Source organism: Camelina sativa, chromosome 2 (genome assembly GCF_000633955.1).
Source record: "Camelina sativa cultivar DH55 chromosome 2, Cs, whole genome shotgun sequence".
Lineage (NCBI taxonomy): Eukaryota > Viridiplantae > Streptophyta > Magnoliopsida > Brassicales > Brassicaceae > Camelina > Camelina sativa.
In genome coordinates, this window is record NC_025686.1 from 19,172,500 (window position 1) to 19,185,011 (window position 12,512).

The 12,512-nt window shown below is 33.6% G+C and overlaps 1 protein-coding gene and 1 pseudogene across 1 annotated transcript; one reads left to right on the forward strand and one right to left on the reverse strand.

Moving 5' to 3' along the window:
• Positions 1,159 to 3,034, forward strand: LOC104754149 (annotated as a pseudogene).
• LOC104729593 (receptor-like protein kinase THESEUS 1) lies at positions 3,250 to 6,447 on the reverse strand. Its single transcript, XM_010448553.1, has one exon. The coding sequence runs from the start codon at positions 6,041 to 6,043 to the stop codon at positions 3,476 to 3,478; it is 2,568 nt and encodes an 855-aa protein (XP_010446855.1). The 5' UTR covers positions 6,044 to 6,447; the 3' UTR covers positions 3,250 to 3,475.

Genomic DNA, 12,512 nt, shown 5'->3' on the forward strand with positions numbered 1-12,512 from the left:
AAAGAAGGATTGACGTCGCAAGACCTTGAGTTGATGTTATTTTAGTTTAAAGAAGAAGGATCGACGGAAAGCACAAATATTATTTTAACAATACATGTGTTCATATTACTTTCTTTGCGAATAAGGATTTTGGTTTGAGAAGTTTCAATACATGTGGATCTTAAACTGAATAAGTATATGGATGAAATTATCAATAATTGGATGCATGTGTTGACTATGCTGGTCTTTATAAATTGCACAAATTTTATAAGAAAATAAAAGATTTTGGTCTTGGAGTTTGATGGGTTAACAAGTTGTATGGTAGTCTAAAAAAATATTTTTCAGTGAAAGAAGGTGAAAAAGTTGACGAGGAAAAAGAGAAAAAAAAAAAAAAAAAAAAAAAAAANGATAAAAGTAACGATGACAATTACCATAAAATTTGACAATAGAAATGACAAGAAAGAATATGAAAAATAAGAAAGTATTGAATAAAAAACACGAAAACATAGATGGTAGCGATTAATTAAATATGAAAAACAAGATAAATTCAAGATTACAAAATTATTTCGTTTTTCTGGTGGTCAAAGAAATGGTTTAGGATATGTGAGATCACCAGTTTGATTCGCCTTGTATTGATGTCGGGTTAAATTCATGAATTTTTTGATCTGATTTGAATGTATATCTGAAATTTAAATTTTTATTTAATACTAATATAATTTATTTTTATAAGATAATATTTCATTGCTGTCATCAATCACATACTCCCTGCATTTTATAATATAAGATGTTTTAGAGAAGATTTTTTGTTTCATAAAATAAGATGTTTTCAATTTTATATGCTACTTTTAGATTAGTTTAATATAGTATTTTATTATGCAGTTTAATTTATGATTGGTTGAACTTTAAAAGTGGTCATTTCTTATATTTTGAAACGGATTGAGTATATATAATTTTCATCAAAATATATCAAATAAACCTAGTTCAATAAAAAAAAACCAAGATCCTAGTTATGATTTATGATAAAAGTAAATATACCATAGAAAGATTAATTTTACAAATCTAATAAATCAATATGTTTGTTTTTACATTTATGTTCTCGTAAATATACGATTTATCTTATATTTTATATATATATATTTTTTTTTTATGCTCAGAACCTAAATTAATTGGAAGAACCAAAAACTCAGCACACCAGAAAATAGCATAACCCTCTCTCTCTCAAAGACGAAGGAAAAGCAAAAGATGGATTTACAAGAAGCGATGAAGAAGCAAAACGACGTTGCTCTGTTCCTTGCGCAGAAAGTAATTTCTGCCGAACCTAAAAATTCTAACCTCGTCTTCTCTCCGGCATCTATCAACGCCGTACTCACCATGGCCGCTGCTACCTCCGAAAATGAAACACTAAGATCCTGCATCCTCTCCTTTCTTAGGTCTTCGTCCACCGACGAACTCAACGCCATCTTCCGTAAAATCGCTTCGGACATCCTTGTCGACGGAAGCAAAAGAGGTGGGCCAAAAATCGCGTCGGCTAATGGAGTGTGGATAGAGAAATCACGTCCGTGTAGTCCCGCGTCGAAGGATCTCTTTGAGAAATTCTTCAAGGCTGAGTTTGCTCTAGTTGATTTCCGATCCAAGGTTAGTTTCTCTGATTCCTCTAAGTTTTTATGCAAAAATATAGTATATTTTAGGTTTTGAATTTGCTTTGATTAGATTAGGTCAAGAGCTTGTGTGAAACTGTACTTAGAGAAGCTACATATATGATCTTACTCAATCTTTGGTTCGGTTTGGTTGTGGTTTTGTAACTATGGTTGTTGTTGTTGTTTTGAAGTATGAAGAAGTGCGTAAGGAGGTGAATTCTTGGGCTTTACGTCACACTAATGGTCTTATCAAAGATCTTCTTCCTCGTGGATCCGTTAGAAGCGAAACCCTCTGGATCTATGGAAACGCCTTGTACTTCAAAGGAGCTTGGAAAGACAAATTCGACAAATCAATGACGAAACACAAACCTTTTCACCTTGTTGATGGCAAACAAGTACATGTGCCTTTCATGCAAAGCTATGAAAGACAATATATAGAGGCTTACAACGGTTTCAAGGTCCTTAGACTACCATACCGACAAGGATATAATGATACAAGCCGCCAATTCTCAATGTGTATCTATCTCCCGGACGAGAAAGATGGACTCGATAACCTTGTGGAGAAAATGGCATCTACTGATGGATTCTTGGACAGTCACATTCCGAGTTGGAGAGTTAGAGTTGGTGAATTCAGAATACCAAAGTTTAAGATTGAATTCGGGTTTGAAGCTTCCAGCGTTATTAATGACTTTGCCCTTAATGTGTCATTATACCAAAAAGCTTTCATTGAGATCGATGAAGAAGGTACGGAAGCTGCAGCTGCTACTGCACTACTTTGCGCTTCTGGCTGCAGCGCTTATATACCTCCTCCTCCAATAAATTTTGTGGCCGATCATCCATTTTTTTTCTTGATTAGAGAAGACAAAACCGGAACAGTTTTGTTCGCTGGTCAATCTTCGATCCAGCCTTTGGTAGCTCTGACACTGGAGGTGATTTTAGTGCATCAGACACTCCTGCGTTTGTGCCATCAACTACCCCATATTTTGGCTCTTCCCCAGATTTTGGACGGTATACTTCACAATTTGGTAGCAATTCCTTTGGTTCTACACAATCTCCCTTTGGAGCCCAAGGTTCTCTAGCTAAATCCTTAACAATTACAGATTAAAAGTTGGTTAAGTTCCCACCCATTATTTAACAAATGGTATATAATTAATTATGTTGATATGTTTTGTTTTGCAGGGGCACAGGCTTGGACCCCAGCATTTGGGGGTCAACAAGGGGGTAGAAGTGTAGTCTTCCCTTATGAAGAGTGGGGCACTGGTAACCAGCCTGACGGGATGCTACAATCCATATCTGCCATGCCTGCATACATAGAAAAAAACCATGAGGAGCTTAGGTGGGAGGACTACCAGCGTGGACATAATACCACTCCTGCAAACTTCAAACTCGAAAGGCAGGACTCTGAAGCGAAAGAGTAACTCAGAAGACAGTAAAAGAGACATCGACTCGGGGTCTATTATGTCGTATGTTCAACTTTATATGAGAAATAAAATAAAATAATTTGTTACGACTAAATTTACTCATTGAATATTTGACTTTTCCATGTGAGAAAGTCTCATAATCTGAATCGAGTATTCTAACAATTTTATCAGGAAAAAGGTAAATTGATAAAATGAATTTTTATAAACTTGAATTAGTTAAAAATATAATCACATTCTGATTCTTGATTGCAACATCAGTACTCACTATATTACAAAACAAATACACCGTAAAAAATTCAGACAATGAATCATTTTGTTGTTCCCAACCCAAAAGTGTCTTCAACAAATAATATCTTTTTCTTTCTGTAAATTTTTTCAAAAACAAACAATAATGTCTGTCTCTGTTGTTTTCACCAAATATGTGTTTATCTTCTTCTCCTACCTTCCACGAGGATGAACAAGCTGCGAAAACACAGCACTCGTAGTCGCGTCTTCCGCATCATCATCAGTACCTGTCCCTGAATTTACTCCTCCTCCTCCTCCTCTATCAATTATACTCATACTGTTATCAAACGGCTCCATTGGCGCCATTGGTATCCCTGGAATATGGTTTGTACTATTATCATCAGGCTCCATCAAAGCCGAAGATGTTTCTTCTAGCTGTAACGCGTATTCCAAGTTCCACAGTACATCTCCCATAGAAGGCCTGTCCACGCCGTATTCAGCCAAACATTTCTCAGCGGTTTCTCCAAATTTCTTCAACGACGCTGGATTCACTTTCCCGGTTAAGTTACTGTCCATGATCTGATCGAGCAAACCCTTCTTCTGCCACGCCATTGCCCATTCCGCTATGTTCACTTGTTCCCTCGGTAACACCGGGTTTAAAGCAGGTCTACAACATAGAACTTCCATTAGTACAACACCGAACGAGTACACGTCGGACTTCTCTGTTAACTGCTGTCTCCTGAAGTATTCCGGGTCGAGATAACCGAAGCTTCCTTTAACCGCCGTGCTCACATGGGTTTGATCAAGTGAAGGACCAGTTTTGGATAGTCCAAAGTCAGCTACTTTAGCCACTAGATTCTCATCGAGTAAGATGTTTGTAGTTTTCACGTCACGGTGTATAATGCTCTGCGATGCACCTGTGTGTAGATAATGTAATCCTCTCGCTGCACCAATGCAAATCTCGAGTCTTTGTTTCCATGACAACGGAGGAAGATCAGCTCCATAAAGATGACTCCTCAACGGTCCATTAGCCATGTACTCATAAACCAGAATCATTTCGGATCTCTCATCACAGTAACCGATTAAAGAGACAAGATGTCGATGTCTGAGTTTGGACAACATTTCGATCTCGGTTCTGAACTCAGCCATACCTTGCTCGGATCTTGGATTACCTCTTTTAACCGCGACTTTAGTCCCGTCTTCTAAAGTTCCTTTATAAACTCGTCCGAATCCACCAACACCAAGCAACGAGCTCTCATCGAACTTATTAGTAGCATCCATGATTTCTTGAAACATAAAGCAACGTCCAAGATGCGTAGAAGCTAACGAAATGCAACTAGCTGTAGCACTCTTGTGAGAAGCGGTTGATTTGGTAAGAGTCTGAGACAGTCCATATAAAGGCAACGGCAACCATGGATGTCCATTACCAGCTTCTTGAGGACTCGTTGATCGCTTCTTCCTCGAAGCAACCAAACAGCAATAACAACAAACTGCAATCAACAGAACTACAAAGAACGAACCAACAGCAGAACCAATGATCACAGCTTTCTTCTTTCCCTTATCTGATCCTCCAGGGACAAGTGACTTAACCGAAGAAACACCACTTAAGCTCTTAGCTTCATTACTAATCTTCAAAACCTCTAAACCATTCATAGTTGCGTTAGTGATATCTGCTTGTGAATCAGGCCCAACACTAACGGTTAAAACATTGGGAGACTCAACGGAACCATTGGAGATAAAATCCTTAAAGTAAGGAACTTTAAGACCATTAGTCAACGTAGAGAGATCAAGACTTCCAAGAGCAAGATCATCATTCACATAAAGATTGAAAACAAGCGTGTTCAAAGCTTGGCTCACGACATCACAGAAATGAACACGAACAAAGTACCTGAAGTCTGGATCTACAGGGAGAACCCAAGTGACGTTAAAACTAGGACTCGCTACATTAGCTTCACCCATTGTATCAGCAGTAGCATAAACCATGTTTGGAGCTGTTTCTTGAGTCACGGAAGCAGAGTACTTAATCGAAGAAGGGTTCGCCGTTACGACAAGAACAGAGCTGTTGACATGAAGATACTCTGCATCGTTATCCCATTGTCTCCCCAACGTATCGTTTTGAGAAGTCAACAATGGTCCTCCCATGTTTAATCTGTAGACTGTTTCAAACGCAAGCTGAGAGAGACCACTGAACGGAGTTGAAGGGTTTAAAGCCAAAGCTTGATCAGGGATAAGACTATCCGGAACAGAGACAACCTCAATCGCGTTGACAAACACCACCGAATCGTTTGATGGAATGAAACTTAACGTCAAGAACTCTGAAGTGACATTGACTGTGTACTCCTTGAAGAGGTAAGAGCCGTTGAAGTTCTTGAAAGAGAAGTCGTTCAAGAGCACGAAGTCGTCTGTGACAACAGTGATTGAAGCAGAGCGTAAGTTCCAAGTAGAGTTCTTGATTGGTGAGAAGTGAAGACGGATCCAATGACGACCCAAAGAAGTGATTTTGAATCTGTAAGAAGCTAAACCGGAGAAAACACGAGCGGTTTGGTAGATCGAAGTGGTTGAATTGGAAGTGGCTGATGTTGAAACTGAAGAGTTTCCGATTTTGAGTACAAGAGATGAGTGGAGTGAATCCGGAACAAAGATTCTGTTTTGATAAGTTATGTTTTGTGATGAGCCACAAGAGATCAAGTAATTGTCTGGAGGATTGAATAAGGCAGATGAAGAAGTTGTATAACAAGAGAGGAACAAAAGAAGAAGAAGTAATGATTTTGTGAACACCATTGTTGTTGTAAGAACCCTAGAAAAAAAACCCAAATTGAAATAAATGAAGAGATGCCCCAGAAGTAGAAAGAAAGAAACAAACAAGCTCAGATTTTTGAGATTGGTCTGAAAAGAAGATGAAGATAGATTGATTGAGAGAAGGTTTGGGTTTGGATTCACATGGCTAAAAGGGAACACCCAATTGGAGAAGAGAATGTTTGTGTTTTGGGAAGGATCAATCAAACTCAAGTGAGCAAAGAAATGGAAGAAGAAAAAGAGAAAAAGGTAGAGACTTTTTTGAAGTGTTACTTTTAGTTATTTCTGCAAAATTTTCTTCTTTTTATGGAATAGCTCTTTCCAGGCTGGTTGGTTTTGATTAGGCTGTCATCTTACATACAGAGGAGGAGAAGCAACTCAAAGGAAGCCTTCACAAAGGGCCTACACACAGAGAGAGAGAAGAAGACTAATTAAATAGACTAAAACAGAATAGGATTAAAGAATTAATTAACAATAAGATTAGTTATTTTACTTTATAAGTTTTTTAATTATAATGATTTTAATTAGTTAGGTGTTAATTTTTTGTCTGTTGTACTAATGAGGATGCATAAAAAATTCGCGGCGGGTATTAGCTGTTAATTTTGAGTTTTTTTTTGGTTTGTAAGGGTCTTTTTCAAAAAGATAAGAAGAATAAGTAAACGTTTGTTTCTTTTGGCTATATATACTGTGTGTCACTGTTTGAGTGTTTATAAAAATCACAAATGTTTCGAGAACATTTTTGTGTGCTTTTTTTATGGACCTATCTTAATCAACTCGTGGTGTTAATTTGCGTTTCTATACAAATATTTTCAATTAACTACATAATAGGTATGTGGACAGCTATATAAATTTACTGTGATTAAAGCATGTACATCAGATAAATACTGGTTTTGGTCTTAACTAAAATGAGGAAACAAGCATATCAAAATGACCAATAAAGTAACCAGTTGATCTCTGTAGTGACTTGATATAGTATCAAAGTCATGATATTTACTACTATCAAGTATCAAGTAATGGAATATTTAGTAAAATAGATTTTGTATACAAAAATATGATTTCAATGATTTTTTGTCAATAAAGTGTGGTAACCGGTGGAAACCTAACCTAACTATATTGTGATCTTGTTGCATTAATGGTGAAAAGAAGTTGTCTTCAGTATATTTCAACCACTAAGTTAATTAAATAGCAGATGCTAAAATAATATACAGAGCCTTTGATTAATTGGTAGCAAGAGGCAGTAGAGGTATAACATATATAGTAACTTATAGAGCTTTACGAATAATAGGTCAAACCAGCCAAGTTCCCAACTAAATCTATTAGTATGGAGACTATGGACTATGGATGAATGAATCAATTAATTCAACTCAACTATTTATGGTTTCAGTTTTTAATTCAAAACCAAACTACACTGGCGTAGAAAATTAATGAGTTACTTGATACTATATGATTTTTAAAATAAAGTATTGATTATATGTGTTAATTGTTAATCTTATTTTTAAGGAATCGGCTAAGCATGAGACAACAAACGGCATAAATATTAACTCATTCGACCACCACTGCGTCAAGTCATAATTCCAAATTTTCACGTTTCAAGCGAAGACAATTACATGTTGATTAGAAGATTTCTGTTCAGTTCGATAATATGCTCTAAGATATGCTAATCTATAATACTAATATAGTTTACATGTTGACAACTTCCGCAGGTGGTGCATAGATACTAAATGTAGCTTTAAAAAAAATATCAAATTGCAACAAAACTCGAAATAAGTAGAACCCCACAAAACGCGGCTTTTGGAAGACGGGAGTGGACAAAGATGACGGCGCCTTCTCTTCGTTTGCATTTGTGCTAACAACAATACATGATAACACCAAACCAAAACTGTGACGTTGTCTTAACTTGGGAACACACACAGACACACATAGAAGATGTATATAGAACTGATAGAGAAGAGAACAAACACACAACGTAACAACACGATTTTTATTTCGCGTCACACGTTGTTTGTTATTTTAAAATAATAGTAATAATATAGTTTTTCAGCTAGAAAAGTTTATCGTGGTTCCGTTTATGATTTCGTTACTCGAATTTCTGTATTTTAAATTTTAAATTCTATTATAAATAGAATATTAATATTTTAAAATTTTGTGTGTATTCTTTGGTGAGGTAAGCTTTTTGTTTGATTACGTACTTTATATCAGATCTTATATTTCAAACATGAAAAAGACTATGGTCTATATAACGTGTTAATATGTCTTCTCGTTATATATATGATGGAGTAAATAAAGTCTATATATTTATTTGAGAATTTGCCAATCATAAGACGACATGAAAATTTCATTCTCACAAGCAAAAACATAATTTTATAGCAGAAAAACAAATAAAAGTAAAATGCAATATTCGAAGAAAAATAATATGATAGTGGAGGATGAAGTCGTTAGGTCACACCATGTGCCTGCACATGCGTTCGCATATCAAACCCACATGATTCCTACAGCTGAATCTTTTATTATTTTACTTAACGAAAATTTAACGTATTTTTTTTAAGTTCAAATGCTGGAATTTAGAAGACGACTATGTATGTAGTAGTATGTACTAACTTATAAGACTTTTTTAGATTTGTTTATTTAATAATTAATGGGACTTAATGGCACCAAAAGTTCATTCATATTCAGATTAACGCGTTGAATTAATTTTTAGGGTCTAATTAAAAAATTCCCATCTATGAAAGATTCATTAATTATGTATCAACTCGATGATAATCACTAATCAGACAATCGTCCAAACGTATTCCGGTAGGATATATTGATTGGAAATTTTTCTAGGGCATATTTATTAAACTATTCGCAGATTATTTTGTATTTAGACACTTAATCCGTATCCACTAAAATAAAGTTGTTAGCAATTAAGTTTTCTGTGACATGTTCTATCTTTCTATTAGTATTTATTTTTGTGGTTGTTAGTTTTTATATAACACAAGTGACAAACATCATAATGTGTCATTTTCGGAGAAAAGACATTACATTAATATATATCCAAATTGTTTAATTAACAATGATTCACTTATATTCACCTAAGACTAGAACATGTTGGACCCAATTCCCAAAAGTCCATTAACCTAACCTAATCACTTAGTCTAATTCTTCAAAATCGCCAACGTGAAAGAATAATACGTCGCCATTACTGAAAATACTTTTAGTCGTGGAAATATTCATTTTTCCTTCCATTGATATACAGATCGATTACCCCACAAAACAGTGATATATCGAGAGAGTTCAGAGTTATATTATCCTGTGATAATTACATGCATAGCCAAAATATAAAAATATGATCCAAACAATATATATACGGTATATAGATTGGATTACATGTACAGTTGAAAAAACAGTTGTACACATAAGTTGGAACTTGGAATACATATACATTACAGTGATAAACGGTAACACATATCCAGAATATATCCATCATGTAATTGACTGCCCAAGTCGGGAAGTGTTCACGTAGGAGTTAATTTATTATTATTATTTTTTTTTTTGTTAAAGAGTTTATAATGTTCTTTCAAAAAAAAAGAATTAATTTATTATATGTAGATATTTGGTTACTTTTTTCGTAAACATGTTTGTATATATATATATATATATATAAGTCGTAAACATAATTTCGTAATTATTATTTTTAGCTAAATTAAAAAAAAAAATCTTTTATAATCTTTCTTTTATGACTCCCAGATGTGAATGAAAAAAACTCAAGAAAAAGAGATTATTCTTATTTATAAAAATGAATTGAAATGAAAATGTGGGGAAACAAATGAAATGGAAAACGTTGGTCACGTCGATACCGTCAATCACGACGAGGCCGTGAATACAGCCGAGAGGTGCGTTTCGTTCTTTAGCCTTTTTCTGTGTTTTTTTTTCTTCTAAAAAATGGCTAACGAGTAACGACTCTTTTCTTTGACTAACCCCTCATCTTTCCTCTTTAGGTCCAACCATTTCTTCTTGTATTATCTATCACATATCATCAATTGATCAGATCATATATCAACTTGATTAACTTCCTTACTGGACTAGAGAGACAAATAGAGAATCTACGAACAAGTTGGAACCCTAAAACACATTCATATATGTAAAACCGAAAATGCCATCAATAAAGTAAATTAGTTAGGTGATCTTAACAGTTTGAGATCTCTCTTATTGTAAGTAATATCTTTTCTCACTTTCGGAATGTGAGGTTAATTTCATGTTCATTCAAAATGATGGGACTTTTTAACCCTTTCATTTATACAATGTGGAATTTATAGTAAGTTAAGTTCTGTTCATATTTAAAGTGGAATTTATCTAATGATTTGAACAAATCTTAAATTTTTAAGTACAATATAAATTTTTTTAAGTGAAGATAACTCATTATACATAATAAACCATAATACTACTAAAAACATCACCAAAACAACGATATATCAACAGCGGCATAAATGTTTGCTTGACATATTTTCATACTATTATAAGTACTGTATAAGTCTAAAAACAAAAACATGCGTCAGATGATAAGTTAACGCGTAACCAACTATAGAAGGATCAAGGAAGGAACATTAACTATCGTGTTGGTACAATGATAAGAGACATGATAAGTTATAATTCTTGCCCATTCAATAGACAAACAAGGTACATAACAGCAATAATAAAATGTAAAAAAAAAAATGCTGATTAGAATAAATTAAAAATCAATCTAGCATATCACTTTAAGATAGTTGGCGTCATTATTAAATTTATTGGACACCAATTATGCAAAATTGATGCAATTCATTATATATTTCATTATAAAACAACGCAAATAATACAAAATTACATCATATAAGTATGTTTGATGTATTTCAACAACTTTAAAACAAATGAAAAGTTTACATCAATAAATAAAAAGCTTGGTGCTAACATAGTTTCAGTATCGATGCATATAATAAGCATTCTCAAATCAATAATTTTTAAAAAAGTGTTAGCAAAAACAAAATAGCAAAAACAAAACTGTTTCGAGATAGTAGTAGAATGACTCCTGTATTCAAACGAATTTGGAGTACTTTACTTTTATAAATCATGTCCAAATGCCTAAGTCCATATAGAATCAAAATCATTTTTTGGACTTCATATGGGTATCAGAAGCCAGAAATTTTCCATATAGCCCAACAAAATATGTCATATTGGGCTCAGTTATATTGATATGGTTGGGAGTTTGGTATAAATATAATACAAGCTCGTCTACGTATGTTGGCATTATCTTTGGGCTCGTACGTACATTATTTGTATTTTCGTTATTTACACACACACAAAAATAAACACTCCAAGCACTCGCTGAAATAAAAAAAGATGAACTACCACAATCAGCTACTTTTTGGGTGTTTTAAAATTAAGTAACTAAACCACACAATCAAGAACTAGTATTATTAGTATAATTTATGAACCATTCGTTTCCCGACCTCAACGAGAGAATCCACCGTACGATTACTTTGGTCTTTGGACGGTTAACAAGATAGATTATTACTAGTAATAACATAATTTTAGTCCTAGGCTGATTAATTAAAATAGAATAATTCAATTTAATTATACAGAAGCAAAGGAGCTTTCTGTCCACATGCATGACCATGCACACTTCCACCTTTACGGTCTACATACATTTTGTGATTTTGACCTCTTCATCTATAATTTCATGTTATTTTTTCTAAATTATTTAAGCCGTCCATGTGTATATTTTTTTCCCAAATTTTTTTTAATAATCTTTCTCTGGCTATAAATAAATTATGCAGTTAATATTTCTTAAAGCAAATATATCAGACGAATACGGTCATGTTAAAATAAAAAAGTATAAGTAGTTTATTAACTGAAAAAAAAAGAGTATGATGAAAATTAAAGAGAACTTTTTAATTTAATTCGACCTTTTTTTTTTATTTATTCCGCACGTGTTCCCTTATTCACCTAACTAACTAACAAGTCTACAAAGTACAAAACCAACCCACTTCACACGTTATTATTTTTCTAGTATATACATTATAGTATAATAATTCTAATTATTGTATTTTGGATGCTCTAATAAAATGCTCACTAAGATACCAAAAAGATACTCACCAAGATTGTTTTTTTTTTTTTCCAATATCGTTTTATTAGAAAAAGCGACGAAATAGCTCAATGTGGTATAATATATCAATTAATATGTATTACATTTCTTAAATTAGTGGTACGTTGCCACCCACCAAAAAAAAAAGAAATCTACAAAATCTAGTAGGAGACAATGGAAAAAAAAAAAAGAGAGTATATTTTGAGTAGGGATATTTTTTAAAATCAACGTTTGTTTTTAGGAGAAAAAGTAAAATTTTATTATTTTAATAAAATGCGACAAAAGCCACAAAAGAAGTATGAAAAGTAAAAAGTTAAAATAATAATTAATAATTTTTGCGAATAAAAAGGTTGGAAA

What these genes read in the sequence shown, in the direction of transcription:
- LOC104729593 (XM_010448553.1), bottom strand. Translation starts at nt 6,043, where the DNA reads ATGGTGTTCACAAAATCATTACTTCTTCTTCTTTTGTTCCTCTCTTGT.